Source organism: Trichosurus vulpecula, chromosome 6, assembly GCF_011100635.1.
Source record: "Trichosurus vulpecula isolate mTriVul1 chromosome 6, mTriVul1.pri, whole genome shotgun sequence".
In the NCBI taxonomy this organism is placed as follows: Eukaryota; Metazoa; Chordata; class Mammalia; order Diprotodontia; family Phalangeridae; genus Trichosurus; species Trichosurus vulpecula.
Genome location: NC_050578.1, coordinates 268,326,063 through 268,344,797, shown reverse-complemented (window position 1 = coordinate 268,344,797; position 18,735 = coordinate 268,326,063). Strand labels below are relative to the sequence as shown.

The following is an 18,735-nucleotide window of genomic DNA, read 5'->3' as shown; positions in this document are numbered from 1 at the left end:
GTCCCACGGGCATACGCTTCTACGATGCCCAATAGGTTGCTTGTAATGTTTTCTCTTCCTGCCAAGAATGTATGTAGTAGTACTCTCTTCTATATTGGCATGGCCTGGGGTGAAGGGGATCTCACTGACTGAACAGAGAAAAATACTTTATTTTGGGAGGTATGATGGTGGTCAAGGGAGGGTAAACCACTGAGGGCATTGTCTTTTTTTACTTCTTCTTGGATTGTAGGTTTGCCAAGTACTTTAAGATGGAGAATGGAAGTGAATATCGGACACTCCTGAAGGCATTTGGCATCCGTTTTGATGTACTGGTATATGGAAATGTGAGTCCTCAAACCAGAGCAGAGTGGGAGGGTCAGGGAGGACACCCAGGGAGGATGTGAAAGGAGCCGAGGGGGTCTTTAGGGAAGGAAAGCAATAAACCTTTGAGTCACTTGGTGCTCCTGGGATTCCTTTACTTTTGGGGTCTAAGGTCCCTTGGGTTCTATATAGAGTTCTATGTTCTGAGGGAAGGACCTCTTCTTAAATACCCTCCAGCATTCATTCCCCTCCCTCAAGCTCACTGTGTCACATTGTGCCTGCAGGCTGGCAAGTTTAACATCATACCCACCATCATCAGCTCTGTGGCAGCCTTTACCTCAGTGGGAGTGGTAAGTCTGGGCTTCTATCACCTGAGCTTTCCCCAAAGGTTCTAGTCAGGGTAGGAAGAGAGGCTCTGTTCTGGGGTGTCATGGTGGCATTATAGTCACGCAAGTAAGGCCAATTTCCATCTGCCCCCTGCTCATCTGCCTGCTATGGAGGCATCTCATCTGACAGTCCTCTCTGTTCACTGGGTTGCCATGAAAGTGAGTTTTGGGGTGGCCATTTGGTAAGGTGAATATATCCCTCTTTCCACGCCTCTACCCATACCTCTCTGTCTATCCTTCCACCTCCATGTTCCAAAATTAGAACATTGGATTTAGAATCAAAAGGAAATGTACCACTTCACACCTCACCTCTATGACCTTTATTACTTTATGTCTCCAAGTCTTAGTTTCCTCATCTATTAAATGGTGGTGCTAATATATGAATTCTTTGCCTCTTCAAGTTGTTGGGAAGAAGGAGCTTTATAAACTGGTCACGCTATGAAAACATGAATTGTGAATTTGACACTGGTCAAGTAGAGTTCTAGGCCCTCTGTTGCTCTCTACCTGTTTCCTTCTGTCCTCCCCATCCCTTGTCCGTGCCTATACCAGTTCTAGTTACTGGGACCTTCCCCCACTGACAGTGTCTCTTCCCTCCAGGGTACAGTCCTCTGTGACATCATCCTGCTTAACTTCCTAAAGGGTGCAGACCAGTACAAAGCCAAGAAGTTTGAAGAGGTAAGGACCCCAAGAGAGGCCACAGGAAACAAAGGGGTGAGGGGAGGGCCAACAGAAAGAAGCAGCATCTCTGAATAGCTTCTGGCTCTTCCTGTCAGAGCCTCTCAGAGATGCTATCGCAACAAGGTCAGGCCAAGAGAACTAGGGAACAGGGAGGTAGCAATTGCTGCCAATAGCCCCGATAAGGGTACCAGCTTCTCTCCCATTGTCTGTCTGTAGGCAGATATTAAAATCACAGAGATCCAAGGTTTCTGGCTAGTGTTTTCAAACCTGGCTGTAGTACTATGGCTGCCAAGTTGAATGTATTAGCAGAAGGTAAAGTAAAAGAGCCAGGTGAGAATTCATCATGGCAGAGCAGTAAAACTGCTTTCCCAGTGTGGGTCTCTGTGTGTTTCCCTGTGTTGTGTAGGTACCTAGAAAAGTCTTATGAGTTGGGTTGTGCTGTAATTTGCCCAGAGTTTTTGGCACAGAAAACAACTAAGAGTTGGGTAATTGTGATTTTTATGCCGTGAAGTCAATGAGTTACATCCGTGGCAACCTCTTTGGAAACTTTCCCCCCATTCTCTCAGGAATGCCTGTGTAAGAGGCAATATCTAGTTTTAGGACCCTGCTAGGAGAAGGGGGTTCAATAGGAGGAAAGGAGAGATTCAGTTATTGGTGGGTTATGCCAGAGAATAAGGACTGCAAGGAATTTTGAGGGTTCTATGTGCCCTTCTGCCGTTGTCAAGCACTCCTCCTATAAGATCCCTGGGCTTGGATGGATACTACACCAAGATATTTTAGGCTCCTGTCTTCTCCCATCTCTTCCAGGTGAATGAGACAACTCTGCGATCTGCCACTTCTACCAACCCCATGTACCCCAGTGACCAGACCCTGGAGGGCAGAGAGGAAAAGCAATCCACAGACTCTGGAGCCTTCTCCATTGGTCACTAGGCCTCCTCACTCCAGTTTATCATTAACCTAATGCCCTAGAAATCTATACCTCATAACAGTGGACCTTCCACTGGGGAGGAGGGGAAAAGGGGAAGAGGCTCACTTTAGGAGTGGCAATAACCCAGACCCTGTTCCCAGACCTCCCAGTGTGCCAACCAGTAGGCAGTACTCTCTGCTAGGGCTGTGTACATTCTCATTGAGAGTTTGTCATTCCCCAAGGCTCCTCCCATCCTGCTACTCCTTCCATCTCAGAAGCTGAAGTCTTTCTCACCCCACTGCCTAAGAATACCCTTGATCCCCTTACCCATTGCATATACTTGTGTGTAGAATATCTCTTTGGTGTGATTTTGATTTTGTCTTATGTGTATCCACACTAAATGACTCCCTATGTGTCATGAAGATTATGATTAGCTCATTGTGGAAGGAAATTGATAATGAGCAAAGAAGAAAAACTTGTCCCCAAAGTGGACCCCTAGAACAATAATGAAGTTTGTTGACGTATTGCCACCTTCTCTTTCAGGTCATTCCCTTACTTATGGAGCCTTAGTTCCTCCTTGTTGTCTCCAGGATAAAATTCAAACTCCTAAGTTTGGCATTTAAAAGCCTTTACCTCCCTTTCCAACTTTATTTCATATTACTCCTTTTTATATAAACTATATTCCAGCCAAACTAGACTATTAGCTGTTGCCTCGACTTGGCATCTTGTCTCCCACCTCTGGTCCTTCATACAGGCCACCCTCTCTGTGTGGAATACACTCCCTCCTCATCTCTTCCTCTCAAAACTTTTTCTCTTCCTTCAAGGCTCATCTGGGGTGACACATCCACCATGAAGCCTCCCTTGATTCCCCTTTCCCCCAGTGCTGGTACTCTCTCTCCCTTTATATTAGCTTGTATTTACTTATCCATGTGCATGTTGTATCCCTCAGTAGACTGTAAGCTCCTTGAGGGCAAGGACTGTGTCATCTTTGTCATCATTTGGCCAGTACCTAGCACAGTGGCTTGCACATCATAGGCACTTAATAAATGTTTGCTGCATTGAATCATCCACCCCTTGCTTCTGACCACCTTCCTCATCCAAGCACCTATTCCATGTTTCAGTTCCACAAGTTCTTGTTCTCAAAAGATTCTAGACCAATTCATTCTTGCATGTGTCAGCAGCTGATGAAAATTTAAAGTGACCCTTTCCAAGGGTTGATGGGAGATTCTTGAATGTTTCGAAAGGACTGATTTTCAAATGGCATATTTCTAGGCATTATGACGCTCGATGGGGAAGATGTTTTGGAGCAGGGATCACTGTATAACATCATTGAGATCATTTATTTTTCAGAGCAATAAGAGAGAGGAAGAGACCATCTGATTCAGCCTGTACTTGACCTAGAAACCTCTTGTATAAATATATCAAACCTATGTAAATCCCATTAGGCCATATAAAGCTCAGACCCTTAGAGTTTGATCACAGCTCACTCCCCATGAGTCTCAGAGCCTTGGAGGCAGTCCTCATAAGGGCTCTGGTGGGGAATCCGGGAGCATTGGGGACACCTTCATTCCAGTGCCTCAAAGGAAATGGTTTTCCTCTCCTGATTATCAGCCTGGAGCAGGAGTGGTATACGGAGGATGGCTGTACTCGACCTCCTCTCTTTCCTGCCCAGGAAAGATTTGTACTCAGGAAGACCTGAGCACAGGCTGCAAAGTGGCCAGTCAGAGAATCTCAGAGTTAGTAGGGACTTCACTGGTGATCTCATCCAACCTGCACTGAACGAAGAAATCTCCTCTTCAACAAGGGATTATCTAGTCTTTGAAGATCTCAAGAGAGCCCACTCCCTTCTAAAGTAGTTTGAACAGCTCTCATTGTCAGATATCTTCTTCGTAAGATTCCTGTTGAGGTTGGAAGGAAACTAGATGATCTCTGAGATCTCTTCTAATGTAAAAATTCTGTGATTCTCTACTGTGTGATGGATTCTCCTGTCCTCTTCTCTCCTTTCTATGTCTCTGTCTCTATCATCGCTTTCTCTGTCCCTCTCACCTCTTTTTCTGTCTCTCAGACTCTCTCTCTCTCTCTCTCTCTCTCTCTCTGTGTCTGTCTGTCTGTCTCTTTCTGTGCCTTTGTGTCTCTCTCTGTCTCTGCCCACCCCCACCCCCTGTCTCTCTCTCTCACTTCTAATCTGTTCTATCTTTCCAGCTACGGAACCCTAAGCCACTCCCTGATACTCTAACCATAGCTGAAATGCTGAAATGAGCTTTTTGCTTGCTCTCCTATTCCCACACCCCCACTGGCCCAGGCCTTCACTTATTAATAGAAATTGGGATGTTGATAGCATCAGGAACCCATTAGACATTGTAGCGAAGGTGTCAGCAGCCCCTCAAGGAAAAGACAAAACTGGAGCTTTTGCAATTAACTGAAATAGATAATTCTCTCTAGCCAGCTACAGGTGGTGATGCTCTACAGGTGGGAATATCTTCTCTAACCTCTCAGTTAAAATTTGGGTTGGAGCAGACCTGAGTTGGAAGGGATCTTAGAACATAGAAAGCAGGCAGTGGTTGGCCAAGAAGCTGTAACTCACAATAATGTCACTTTTTTATACCAATGGAGGAGACCTGGAAAGTGGGAGATGTTTCTTCTGATAGTATCCTGATAATCTTCTCTCCCTCCTCCCCTCTCAACTCTGCAAGCTGATAAACAGCTAGTAGCTTAGTGCTATAGCCACTCTGTTAAGGCTCCATCACTAATGATCCTGGCTTTAAAAGGCAGCGTGGTTCAGATACTAATCAGGAAGACATGAGTTCAAATCCTACCTAAGACATCTACTAGCTGAGCAAATCAATTCCCCTCAGTTTCCTTATCTGTGAAATGGGAATAGTAATAACTATACTCTCTACCTCGTGGGGAAGCTATAAAGTTCAAGTGAGATAGCATATGTAAATCACTTTGTAAATTTTAAGGGGCTGTGAGAATGTTGGTTATTATTCCTGGCTGTTTGGCCCTGGGCCAGTCACATCATCTGTTTCCATATCAGGTAAATAGATCTCATAATCCCGGCACTATCTCCTTCACATGGTTGTGAGAAGTTATACCTTATCAATTATACCTTATAAAGCTATCAGTTATCATTTTGAAAAATATCTGAGGCTCTATGTTGAAAATAAATAGCCATGGACTCTATAATTTCTCCCAGAAAAAAACAGAGTTTACCATAGAAAACCGATCTCAACCCTAGGGGATATTAAAGAGCTTTGATAAGAAAACTAGACCACTCCTTCTTCTCCCCCAAAAGCTACAGCTGAATTACTCAGATATTCCTTTTATTTCCCTGCCCCAAAGGAGGAGGTAGCATTGCATGATAGAAAGAAGTACTGGATGTGGAGTAAGAGAACCTGGATTTGAATCCGAATTCTACTTTGTATTACCTGTGTGACCTTGAACAAGTCAATTCCCTTCTCTAGGCTTTGGTTTCTCCTTCTAAAAAAAATTGAGGAGTTTGAACTAGCTGATCTTTAATATCCCTTTCAGTTCTGTATAGGAAGACTCTGAGTGATCCATTTTGGGCCGATTCTAAACAGGAGTTGGGTGGAGAGTCACAGATTCTGAATAATGACAAGACAGTAATCAGAAGAAACTGCAGGAAACTTGAGTTTATTGCGGGGGAGGAAGGGAGATTTGCCTCAATAGGAACAGATAAAGGGCAATGGCCGATGGCATGAAGTTCTACGCCAGCCACTACCTGTATGGAGAAAACAGAATGAAGATGGTCTTCCAGACCTACCCCTGAAAAACTCAAAAGATGTTAATGTGTCAGAGCTGGAAAGACTCTCTGAACATAGAATGTTAAGCTGAAATAGACCTTTGAAACCATCTAGCCTAAGTCTTTCATTTTACAGATGAGAAAATTGAGGTCCAAGGTTACCAGGTTGATAAATGGAAAAGCCAGATCCAAACACAGATACTTTGACAAATCCAGCTGTTTTTCTGCTACTCATACTGCCCTCTCCATCTTAGGCACTATGCAACTCCACTGCCCCAAATTTATCACTCCAAAATTGGGAGGACCAGAAGAGCTCATAGCTCATAGCATCCTCCTCCACAATTGGCAAAGAGAGATGGAGATCATCCCAGTTTCCACATGAAGAGCTCATTGTAATGTCACCGGGATGGGAACTCTCTCCCCCACCCCCAACTTTGGAGTCAAGGCTATCTGCTCTCAGGAAGAACTAAAGATATCATGATAGGACTTCCTTGCTGTCTCTCCCACCTTCCATGTTCCCTGACTTACCATTAGTACACAAAGACACACAACGGCCCCAACCAAATAGTGGCTGGCCTGTTGCCCAGTATGAAAAATCCCAGCTGCTCCTATCAGTCCATTTAAACTTCTTGAACAACCACTATAGACGAGATGGAAAAAGGCAGGTCAAAATGGGTGAGACTGATGAGCTCCAAAATATCCAGGCCAAGGAAAACAAAACATGAAATCTGAGATCTGAGGATAGCATTAAAGTTCATTTTGTCCAATTATCTCAGCTCACACAGAAATAAATTAAGGCATAAAGAAAGTAATTGACACAAAACTAGGAAGGACTGGGACTTGAAATCAGGTCTTCTGACTCACAGTATAATCTGTGTTACATTCTACTGCCATACTTTCCTAAGAAAAGGCTGATAATACCCTGTGATTCTCACCTACTGCCTTATGAGCTTGGATCTCTGTGTACTGAGGATGTAAAGTGGATGTCAAGTTCATAAGGAGAATTTTTTTCTGGGAGCTGGACAGTCTATGTATTCTCAGATTCACAGGGATCCTTTACCAAACCCTGCTTCTCAAGAAAATTGTGACAGGGCGTGAGGGTGGATATCACCAGGGATTCCCCAAAGTTAGAAGTTCAAGGGTCTGTGATAATTTGGGGGATTCATCAGGGCCCCTTTATGGAGGGTCAGGCAAGGAATAGTCATGCACCTATTTGACCTGCTTTCTTACCCAGCTAGTGGTGTAAGCTCCAATCCAAACCTGGCCTTGGTTGATTCCTTTAATGAAGTTCTCGAGTTTGCAGTTGAAATGAGAATTGTGGATGGAAATTAGATTGCCCTTATAGACCTCCTGACAGAATCTCTGAGAAATTATAGAGAAAAAAAAAGGCAGGAATAGGTACAAAGAGATGATAGTAGAAGGGGAAGATCATTCAAATTGAATCTCAGAGGCTCAGATTTTGGTCCAATTTCCAAGAATTGGCCCCAAAGGAATTCTCAGGACAGGTAAAACATTTTACCTCTATTCCTACACCAGCATCCATGATATTCAGAGGAAAAGTCCATATCTCCTAACCAATTCTCATTCTCTCAAACTCTATTTCTCTGTTCCCAAGGTCACTCCAGCCCAGCTCCCACTCACCTGAGCTTCATTAAATGTCTTCAGCCGTCTGACTAATACATATCTGACAGGCTGAAACCCCGGATTCCCCAGCACATAAATCATGTCCTCATTCTTGGGTTCCAGAATGTTATTATCACTGGCAGCTGAGACTAATTCTCTGGCTTCTTCCTTCTTTTCAGAGGAGTTGTCAGCAGAGGTAAGAGCCTCTTCTCTCTCTGGCGTCTTTGACTCCTCAGTCTGGGTGTCCACTTCCTCTAGCTTCTCTAGTTTAATAGCCTCGTTTCCTGAGACAAAGACGAAGAGCATGATCAAGATTAGTCGTAGTCTTTCTTTTTCAGGTACCACGGACAGCTCTTAGATCTTTCGGGTCTTCAAAGAGGTTAGTGATCTTAAAGTATCTCCCAGGAGATCACTTTTTGGTTGGAGGTACAGACTGTTATGAATTTCAGTAAAAGGATATGGAAGTGTTACTTATGATCGATACTGCAGGGCCATAATGGAGAGGAATGAAGAGGGGAGAAAAGTTGCTGAAAGACACATCAGAGCCTTTACCACAATATGTAGGGAACCTAACTCTTCAAGAAGAATGCACAGTCTCCAATAGAAAGTTGAAGGAACATACTAGAGATGAATAAAGCCCCTATTTCTCCAGTCCTTTATAGAGGCTTCCTGAAAATGGACCACAAAAGATTTGTAGTACTAGTGTGATTATGCTCATTTTGTGGAGTAGAAAATCAAGATTCAGCAAGAGAAAGTGACTTAGTATCCTAGAGTCATAGATTTAGAATTGAAAGGGACATTTGACATCATCTAATCCAACTCTTTCATTTTATAGTTAAGGAAAATGAAGAAAGTTAAGTGACTTGCCCAAGGTCACACAGGTGAAAATGGCAACTCCAAGATTTTAACCAAGACTTCTGACTTCAAATCCAGCACTCATTCCACTGCACCACACTGACCTCCTAGATGAGGAATTAGAAAAAAACCCAAAGGACATCTTGGCCATTATTTCACTGGCCCAACTAAATGACAGGCCTGGAAGTAGATTCTAGGCTTGACATGAAATCTATAAAATCTTACTTGCATTCTATGATGTTACTCCATAACCAAATTTAATTAGTTCAACCAACAAGATGAATCAATAGGAAAGTAGGATGGGTGGAGAAAAGAGGGGGACAGAGTTGAAAAACTTACTCAAGTGAAGAGAGGAAACTGTCCCCAACAGGACAAGCGACAGAATGAGGGCAAGTTTCATTCTTGCTCAGTCCCCGGGGTGCGGATGCACTTTCTCCTCAATCTGGAACTTCTCTCAAGAACCCTAGATGGAAGAAGGAATTATCTCTGTTAATGAAAATACTGGCCTGAAAATACATGGTCATGGGAAGGAGAAAAGAGAAGAAAGGATGTGTGGGACTTCAGTGGGGAAGGAGTACAATGTTAATTTCGTTTATATATAAACATCCCTTTTTCAGAAGCATGCATCCCATCTTTGATTCCTACAAGACAATGAGCTCCTTCCAGCATTAAACAAAGAGCACTGCCCCACTCCAAATTCTCTTCCTGATTGAATAAACTGGGGAATAAGAAACAATAGTTCCACCCTTTGGAGTAAGAGAGAGGGGGTGTGTCATGGTAATTATAGATCTGAAGATAAATTGAGCATCTATCCAAAGTCTCTTGTTTCAGACAGCCATGGGTCCTGGATCTTCCTGCTGCTGCAAGGGGCAATACTTACCTCCCTGAAGATGTGAGACCTAATTTCTCAGAGCCTCAGATGACTGTTAGCCTTAAACTCTTATATCAATGTTTTAGAGGAAGTGGGCAGGGTGGGGAAAATGTTATTGCCCCAAGTCTGAGGGAGGATAAACTAACAACCAGCAGGGTTCCTCATTAACTTCTGATGAGAGACCATCTCTCCTAGGTTGCTCAAGTAAATAGTTATGGGGGCCACTCATGAATCTGTTATGGGGATGCCTTGACATAAGACCCCTCATACTTGGAAAACAGCATTTCCTTTTGAGCTCCATCCCAGGGAAAGAGAGAAATACTTCAGTTTTAAGAAAGTTATGATTCAGGTGATTGGGGGAGGGGTGTTGCCTGTGAAATCAGGACTATGACAATGTTACTGGACTCTAAGGAAAAGTTTAGGTCCTAGAGATCAAGTGAAGGATTTGGAGTAAGAAGGAAGATCTCTATCAGAGCCATGTTAGGGTAAGAAAATAAATCAATTGACCTGGGTCTAAGAGGATGCCTTTTAAGTTTCTTCTTCACCGACTGGCATGAATGACTGTCAATTATCCTGTCTAGGGAGCAGAAGTCCAGAGCCATGCAATGGTTAGCTGGGCTTAGGGTGGCAACAACTGTGAGATAGATGTTTTTATGCTAAATGTGAAAACCTTTATAAAATTGGAACCCCAGACCTTGGTCTCACAAACAGGAGGTCTCAGAATCTTGGAGTGGCTTAAGATAGTGGCACTGATTTTTAATTGCTGCTTGGTCTCAAAAAGGATAAGAGGACACTCTGTCCCATGCCCCCAAAGAAAAGGCCTCCTTATCCTGAGTCTTAAAGCCTTTTTTCCTAGTATGGGATGTGTGTGGGGTGGGGAGGAGGTGACACTCAATCCTAGGCTCTTTAGTCACTGAGATTGGCCAATAGCCCCTGAGCTGTAAGATAAGCTCTCAGGGGAGAGGGGGCAAAATCTCTTATCAGGTTCTGGGGAAATAGTAGCGGACAGTTGCCCTGCGATATCAGGCTTTGGCTGCCCTTTATTTCACGTTCAGACACTTCTGCATTTGTATGTGCAAGCTGATCATCTGCACCCACCGTGACAGTGGGACTGGCTTGGGTATAAGGAGAGCAAAAATCCCCTATAGACTCATAGACTTAGAGATGAAAGAGTGGGAATTACAGGACAGAGGGAAGATGGGGGGCTTATGAGTATCAAATATGAGGAAAGCTGATAGGAGAGAAAAGGGACTAGAGAATAAGATGGAGAGAAGGAGATGGGAAAGAAAAAGATGCTTGAGAGAGAAGAAGAATGGAAAGAAAGAGAGGAGAATAAAGCTAAGTCCTCTGGGAGCCATCCATCATTCCCATATGGAGCTTGCCAGGTTCTTGTGCTCAATTTCAGGGATATTTTTCTTCCTCCTGAAGCTACTAACCTCTTTGCATATTCTCAACCCACCATTTAAATAAGTCTATTGTCCAGTGCCAGACCCTGGCAGAATGCACAATCACTTCAACTCCCTCCTCACCCTCTTGCACACAAAAGGTAGATAGCAGCATGATTGGCTGAAGAACAGGATTAGATACCTTAGGGGGTCCTCTAACACTTTCTGATCCTTCTGAATCAAAGCTACCCTGGAAAACTTCTATGGTCATATCACCATCACCACTGACCACAGGCTCTGCCTCAGATCTGTTTGCTTCTCTCTGCATATGCCCAAGCACCTGGCCCAGAACTAAATGCTTGCTGGTTGATTGATCTGTGTATGATTGATAGACAAGAACTCAAGGGTATTTCTCTCAGACTTGCAGTGATAATCAGTAAGTCACTATTGTCAATTACAAGGAAATTTCTTGGTTTACAAACTGACCTTGCAAGAGGGCATCTTGGTGGAAAGAGCACTGGATTGTGAATAAGATCTTCATAACCTCAGACAAGTCATTTTCCCCTCTGAACCCCAGTTGTCTCTACTCTCAGATGGGATTAATGATACTTGCAGCACCTGCTTCAGAGTGCAGCCATGAGGGAAGTCCCCCAAGACACCTGGATTATAGAAGGAGGCAGAATGGTACAGAGAGAGAGAAAACAGGTATTATAAACTTCCAGATTTAAGGTGTAAGTGTTCCTGGGCGCTCAATATGTGCAAGACAGAGAGAGCACGATGCTCCTCATTTGAAAGATGAAGAAACATACCTAAAACTCCCTGATTCCCTAGTTGGGCAAACACCCTGTTAGGGCATGTAAAGGTCATGCCTCATGAGCTGTATATCTGCTCTGTATCCCTTCTGCCCCAGCCCGCACACCCAGAGCACTGCCACAGCCAGTCAAAGCTAAAGTAACCTTTGGATAGGTTGGCTTGGGGCCCTCATTAAAAATAATATGCATTAGATAGCATTTTTATTTATTATCTGAATTTCTTTACCTATTTTTAAAAATTTCTAAATTCTTTTCCTCTACATTTTCTTGTTTGGTCATCATAAGCCAATGTGCTAGGCAGGGCAAGTATGATTTTTCACATTTAACAAATGAAGAAGCAGCCTCAGAGAAGTAAAGGACTGACCCAATATCACACAGCTGTTGAGTGGAAATTCCACTGCTCTAATCCAGATGTCCTACTTCCAAACCCATGCTCCTCTTTCTACCAAGCTGCTCTCATCCTTAAGAGCCAATTGTTGTTGGTGACTCCTGAAATTTCTATATCTTACACCATCCTTGCTTTATTGGATTGGGAAGGTATGGGGGTAAATAAAGGCTGTCCAGACAGATTGTGTCACAAAGATTTACAGAAATAGAATGCCAAGATACATGGATCTGGAATCAGAAAAACAAGGTTCCATTCCTGTCTATGTTTCTTACTATATTCATCAAATCAGGTCCCCTCTCTGGGTCTCAGCATCCTCATGTACAAAATGAAGGGAGTGAACTAAAAGATTTTAAGGTCCTTTTGACTTTAAATCTATGAGGTTATGATCCTATGTTCCTTTCCCTCTTTGGGCCCCAGTTTCCTTATCTATTTGTAAATGAAGCAGTTGAACTAGGTCAGAGGGTCTTAATCTAGACAGCTTCCATGGTCTCAGGGGGTCTAGGAACTGGGATGAATGGGGGGGAGGGAATGTATCTTTTCTATAGCCTCTAACTGAAATTTATCATTTCCTTCAATTATTTAAAAATTATATTCTAAGCAAAGATCCCATAAGTTTCACCAGACTGAAGAGCTGTTCCATGACCTAAAATAGGTTAAGGACCTCTGGATTAGATGACCTGAAGATTTCTTCATACTCAAATATCATAAGTGCTTTGGGCTATTCCAGTGCCCTGAGGTCCATAGGCCATGTTCGAAGTTCTAAGGTCCTTTCCATCTTTGATCTTTAGGTCTCTACTAGAAACAAGGCATCCGAAATCATGGAACCAATAGAGTTGTCTATTCTAGCTCTCAATCTCCATTTGCCACCAGCTGTCCTACTTGCATTCTCCTTTCCTCTTCCTTAAAAAGTGGTCCTCTATAGACCCTTTCTCAGCACATGTGTGTAAATGTAGTGGCCCTCCACAGAACCCTTCTTGATGTGAGTGGGGTGTAAAGAGAGCAAAGAAAGGAGCCCAGTTCTCTTTTCAAGAACTCTGATTTATTGCAAGTGAAGAACTGTAATCTCAGAAATGGGAAGGGAGGGAGCTGACAGCAGAGTCTGCAGAGGATTCTCTGTGGCAGCCACTGGGAAGTCTATGAATTGACCTGGTTCAGTAAGAGCAGATAAACGGCAGCCTCCGGACACATGGAGCTCTTCGCCAATGACCCCCTGTGAAGAAAATAGGAGGCTTTCACGGCTCCATACTCCTCCTCCCCTTTTCTCTTTCTCCTTCTGCCCTCCCCCCTTTGACTACCCTCCAAAGAGCTCCACTGCCTTATCAACCACATTCTCTATCACAGGAGGCCCAAAGTAGCCCAAAGGCCTCTCCTCCAAAGAGGTCCATTGACTTGGGGTTCCCATGAATAAGTTCTTTCATGGGGCATCTTTTATGTCCTAAGACTGCCTAGTACTTGTGATATTTCTGCTCTCTTGCCCATTAGTCCTAGGTACTAGGACTATGATTTCAGAGTACAGAGGCCAAAAGGGACAAAATAGAGAAGGCTTCTTTCTCCCTCATTGTCTCTTACCAACCACATCCCTCCACTGCTCCTAGCTCCTACTTACCTCTGGTGCACAAGGCCACACAGTTGCCCCCACCATTCCCAGGCTGACCAGATGCCCAATAAGCAAAATTCCAACGGCTCCCATCAAGCCAGAAGAATCTCTTACAGGGACCCTACATGGAAAATGCAATGAGCAGATAAGAGAGAGTCTACACAGTGCCATTCTCCCTAGGCAGGGAAGGCAGACCAGGGAGTAGGCTGAAAATGTATTCCTGCTAGCCAGGCTCACTGCCAGCCAGAGTGGGTGTGGTCCCACACACCCACTGGGTATGCAGGGCAAAACTAGGAACTATTCTGAACAGATCCATAAGCAGCACTTTCTGCTGGAGATGTATAACCTATAACATAACCTCAGAGCACCCCCAAGTTTGCTAGCCCAACTCTGATTCTCCATGGCATAACAAGGAGACAACATCACCAGTTGTGTCCAGCCTACATTGAGACTAAGAAGTTAACATGGCCCCTAAATGGAAATCCAAGGAAGAAATAGCCATGACAGGTGTTAGACTCTTGTCACTTACCCAGCCAGTGACATGGCCTCCAATCCAAACCTGGCCCTGGTTGATTCCACAAGATGCTTTATAGATTAGATAATTGGAGTTGTAGTTGTGGATGGAGACCAGTCTGCCCCTGTAGCAGCGCTGGCAGACAGACTGAAAAGATAAGATATAGAAGATGGGGTGGGAATGAGAAGAAATGGCACCCTCTGTCCACCTTATAGTTATCTTAACTCTTGTAAAGAGTTATTGTTAAGCTCTTTAGGGTTTAAATCATGTTTGTCATATGTCATGTATGACATTGGCCCAATTTACCCATACAGAAAGACAATGTCATCACTTATAGAACACTTTAAAAGTTATACTTTCCTCCCAAATGTCCCATGCAATCAGTTATGTCAATGCCATAGTCTCCACTGTATAAGTGAGAAAAATGGGACTCCAAGGGGAACTGACAGCTAGGGAGAAATACAACCTAGGAAATTGAATTCAGTGTGATCTAAGCTGATCCAACCAAGCAATCCTTAGTCTACAGTGTACAAGGCAAAACCTAGGCCTTCTGGGTCCCTATCTAATTTGTTTTCTGTTATATTCTGCCAAGTGTATTATCTGACCAGTTAAGGCAAGCTGACTATTGTAGTTTCTATAATGAACAATTTGGTGGCTTGTCCTGAAATGGGATTCAGGGAATCTTTATTCTACTCCTTGTTCTGTCACTTACATAGCTATCTGACATTGAGGAAATCCAAATTGTTCTGCATCTCGATTTCCCTATCTGTTAAATAAGGAGCTTATAGTAGATTGTACCTATAATTCCTTTCCACTTTAACATTCCATAATTTATATTCCAAGATACCTTCCAAGTTCTAGTAGTATATATTTTAAAGTCTCTTCCACCTTTGATACTGTATTTTAGCTATTATCTATTGATCCTTTGTAAGTCATTTAACCTTTCTCTCTGTGTCCTCATAAGTGAAGTGATGAGCTTGGACTAGATCATTTCTAAGGTTAACTCAATATGCCTTCAATCCCTGACAGTCCTCAGAGGTCCTATGGTCTCTTCTAGCTCTGATAAACTACGTTCTAAGATTCTTTCTAGGTCTGATGTTCCATTGTCCAAGATTCTATGCTTCTATTCAATATGCTATTGAGGTCTTTCAATCTGTTACATCTCCATTCCTTATTTCCCTGACAAGTCTAACATTTTATGGTTCTGTTCTTCTAATAATAGTCAAGTCCTATACCTCACTCAATATACTCCCACCAACACCTTCTCTCCTGCCTCCTCACTCTTGACCCAGCTTCTGTGACATCCTGGGGTCCTTCCCAATGGGAAATTAACTAATCAGGAAGGGGTGAGGCCCTTATCTTCCAAAACTTTCTTATAAAATTAACTTTTCCTTACATTCTTCCCCAAATGATCAATACTTTCACTTACTTGAGCATTTCTAAATGTTCTTGGTTGTCTGATCAGCAGAAAGCGGCAGCCCTGGCACTCTGGGGTACCTGTCAAATGAACTATGTCCTCCTCCTTGGGGCACACATTATCATCTTCTTTAGTAGCTGGGACTGGGACTAACTCTGAAGCCTCTTCCTTTTCCCACCAGGACTCATCTTCTCCAGAGGCCAGGCTCTCCTCTTCATCTGAAATCTCTTGTTCTTGATTCAGTGTCTCTTGTTTCTCTGGTGTATCTATCCTGAGATCCTCATTCTCTGGAATAGAGAAAAAAAAAAGAACTGACTAAAATTGTCCCTCCTATTCTTTTCATTGATTTCTCTCAGGAAACCATGGACAGCTCCCAATTTTTCGATGCCTCTAAAATGGTTAGTAATATTGAATCCTATCTAGTTAATAGAGGTTGCCCCTTCTGTGTTGGAGGAAGCTAACTTCACCAGCTTATAGCATATGTAGGTGGGATATCTCTCCAGACTGAAACAGTAGGCTTGCAGATAGAAGACAAAGAAGAGCTGAGAGTCTTATAAAAAGGCTAGAAATGTTCCGGGCCTTTCCCCCTAAGATATAGAGAGCCTATTCCTTAGAAAAGAGCCCAAAATCCCTGACAGAAAACTTAGGTACAAAATCTGAGCTGAATAATAGCTCCCTTTCTATAACTCTTCCTGGGTCATAAAGTGCTTTCTTCACAATAATCCTGTGAGGCAGGTATTGTCAATACAATTATTCCCCATTCATGGATAAGGAAACCAGGGCTGAGGAAGGGGCTGTGACTTGCCCATAGTCACAGGCAGACCCAGTGCTAGGTTCCAAGGTTTTTTTTGTTTACTCCAAGAATAATGTCCTTTTGTACCCACCTTGTTGGCCTTATTAGCCTGGTAAAAGAACAAGATGAAGATCTCGGCCTGAGCCCAGAAGGAACAAGAAAGAACAGAAGAAGAAAATAGATGGAGAATGAGGTATGAAAAAAAACTTACTCAAATGAAAGGAGGAGACTGTTCCCAACAGGAAAAGTGAGAGGATCAGAAAGAGCTTCATCTCTTCTCAGTCCCAGAGGCACAACTTTTGTCCTTCTCTGTCTCAGGCTTCTCCAAAGAATGTTATAAAGAATAAATAACTTCACACAATAAATAAACAAATTCTGAGATGTGCAACATGGCCACAAGAAGAGAAGGGAAGAAATAATGAGAAGGGGAAGACAATTTCCAATTTGCTCAGATAGAACTGTCCCTTTTCCAGAATCCAGCCTGCCCCTCCCAGTTCCTCAGCTATGGATTGAAGGAGGAACATTGTTCCACTCTAGATTCACTCCCCAATAGAATGATCCAGAAAGTAGAGAAGCAATGGAATTCCAGCCCAGTGGGAGTAAAATCATAGTGGTCATTCTACCCCTGGAGACACTCTCATTAGGCTTTTCCCAAATCTCTTGTTTCAAGCTAGCCCCTGGATCACTCGTCTTTCTACTGAAAGGGAAATACTTACCTCCTTGGGGATCTTGGACTCAAACCCTCAGAGACTTTAACAGCTGAGGTCCATGGACAGCCCTTATATCAGGACTTAGGAGGAAGTGACCAGTGGGGAGAGAGTTATTGCCCCAGAAGTGAGGGAGGATAAGATGATAATCAGCAGAGTTCCTCATTCCCTTTTTAGGGAAACTTTTCCTCTTCAACTGCCCTTGAAGACTGAAGGAGTCAGTCCTCCATCTGTCTTAACAAAGACTTGCCATTAGCACCCACATAATATGGGAATTTCATATCCCTCTGTCCCATGGAAGGGCGAATAATCTTGAGAGTCCATGTGGAAAAGTTAGATTAAGGTGTTAGAGAAGTCTGTGAAGTCAGACCAAGAAAATGTATTGTTTTGCTGACTCTTCAGAACTAATTTAGGTACAGGAATTAAAAGAAGGAATGAGGGCATGCACTGACCAGTTGTGCCTCCATAAGACCAGTGATGAAGTATGTTTCCTATCTCTTGTCAGATATCTCAGTGGTAGACTAGAGATGCAGAATTTTGAGACATGGGTAATGTCTGAATTTGTTTTGCTTAACTGTTCTTATTTGTTCAAGGGAAGGATTTTTAGGATGGAGTGGGAGAGTTGGGCTAGAGAGTGGGTAGATGGTGACAGTTATGTGAAAGAGGAAGAACAGAAAGGAAGGAGCATCAATGAATTTTTTTAAAAATACTCAGAAGAGTGTTCTAGTGTTTAGCACAGTTCCTGGAATAAATTAGGTGCCTAATAAATTCTGATTGACTGACTAAAGAGACTAGAACAAAGTCCAGAAGGGGCACAGAAAGGCAATTTTGTCATGTTCAATTTAATATACAGTTTAAAAACTACTTAAGAGAACTTCATGTTTCATATCCAAGATTCTTTTTCTGGTCTTTGCATATTAAAATGTTCATGTTTGCTGATGTTTGCTAAATTCATAATAAAAAATAGAATTGGTTAGGAGGCTACAAAAATGGAATGAGTCCATGAATGACAATGTGTATCAGTCATTTTTAGGTAAGAAGATAACTCAACTAAGCCACTTTCAGAAGGATTGTGCTTTCAATTGATTCCCCACTAGCTGGGCTGAGTGTCTCTCAATCATTCACACTTTCTCTCATCTCCCTACTGAGCAATAGCACAGAGCTGCGGTCCATAGGAATTGTTGGGAGACATTTCATGGGCAAAGTATGCAAATTCATATGAGTTCAAAAACTCAGGCCTTTGATCCATTAGCTAGAGGCTCTCTCCATCCAGTTTCACAAGTCTGAGTGCTGGTATGTCTTGTGTTAAAGGAACTGGTTTGGAATCTATGATTGACTTCCAAGAGGCACCAAGGATATTTCTATCTAATGACCCAAAGAAAAGTTATCTTTGACTCCAAGGCTCAGGATCCCCACCTCAGCCTGGAAAGGCCTCAAGCCTTGACCATGAAATGTCAGATATTTGACTAACAGTCTTAGCTAACAGTTCAAGATCTGAAAGATAAGCTTTCAGTGATGAGAGTCATGATCCTTTGGAGATAATGGGTGGGGCAGTTGCCTGTGAAATCAGACCTGAGATGCTCTGTACTGTCTGGGCAGACATTTCCCCATTTACAGGCAACATAAGTCAGGTTGGGAATGTCAGAAGACCTGTCCTTAAATCTCATCTCTGCCAAATACTACCTATATACTCTTAAGCAATTCACTTAACCACACTGGGTCCCAGTTGTCTTAATTGT

The 18,735-nt window shown here is 43.0% G+C and overlaps 3 protein-coding genes across 3 annotated transcripts in view; 1 reads left to right on the top strand and 2 right to left on the bottom strand.

Annotated features, from left to right (window-relative positions):
- Positions 1-2,294, top strand: part of P2RX3 (purinergic receptor P2X 3) — a 35,570-nt gene extending 33,276 nt beyond the window's left edge. The window contains exons 9-12 of the mRNA XM_036764735.1: positions 230-323; positions 585-650; positions 1,284-1,361; positions 2,172-2,294. Of these exons, the coding sequence (XP_036620630.1) occupies positions 230-323; positions 585-650; positions 1,284-1,361; positions 2,172-2,294 (361 nt within the window). The remainder of the gene's footprint in view (positions 1-229; positions 324-584; positions 651-1,283; positions 1,362-2,171) is intronic.
- Positions 2,295-5,954: 3,660 nt separating this feature from the next.
- On the bottom strand, positions 5,955-8,912 carry LOC118855167 (proteoglycan 3-like). Its single transcript, XM_036765260.1, has 5 exons — positions 8,852-8,912; positions 7,676-7,941; positions 7,265-7,396; positions 6,563-6,674; positions 5,955-6,013 (listed from the first exon to the last, which is right to left on the bottom strand). The coding sequence occupies exons 1-5, from the start codon at positions 8,910-8,912 to the stop codon at positions 5,955-5,957; spliced, it is 630 nt and encodes a 209-aa protein (XP_036621155.1).
- Positions 8,913-13,119: 4,207 nt separating this feature from the next.
- Positions 13,120-16,561, bottom strand: LOC118855346 (bone marrow proteoglycan-like). The gene is made up of 5 exons (XM_036765419.1): positions 16,501-16,561; positions 15,509-15,783; positions 14,095-14,226; positions 13,575-13,686; positions 13,120-13,178 (listed from the first exon to the last, which is right to left on the bottom strand). Exons 1-5 carry the CDS (start codon positions 16,559-16,561, stop codon positions 13,120-13,122), a joined length of 639 nt encoding a protein of 212 aa, XP_036621314.1.
- Between the last annotated feature and the right edge of the window lie 2,174 nt (positions 16,562-18,735).

What these genes read in the sequence shown, in the direction of transcription:
- LOC118855167 (XM_036765260.1), bottom strand. Translation starts at nt 8,912, where the DNA reads ATGAAACTTGCCCTCATTCTGTCGCTTGTCCTGTTGGGGACAGTTTCC. An exon ending in AGTTTCCTCTCTTCACTTGA is followed by an intron (nt 7,942 to 8,851) that starts GTAAGTTTTTCA and finishes TCTTTGTCTCAG; the next exon opens with GAAACGAGGCTATTAAACTA. An exon ending in TGTGTCTTTGTGTACTAATG is followed by an intron (nt 6,014 to 6,562) that starts GTAAGTCAGGGA and finishes TTCTCCATACAG; the next exon opens with GTAGTGGCTGGCGTAGAACT.
- LOC118855346 (XM_036765419.1), bottom strand. Translation starts at nt 16,561, where the DNA reads ATGAAGCTCTTTCTGATCCTCTCACTTTTCCTGTTGGGAACAGTCTCC. An exon ending in AGTCTCCTCCTTTCATTTGA is followed by an intron (nt 15,784 to 16,500) that starts GTAAGTTTTTTT and finishes TCTCTATTCCAG; the next exon opens with AGAATGAGGATCTCAGGATA. An exon ending in GAGGCCATGTCACTGGCTGG is followed by an intron (nt 13,687 to 14,094) that starts GTAAGTGACAAG and finishes TTTTCCATGTAG; the next exon opens with GGTCCCTGTAAGAGATTCTT.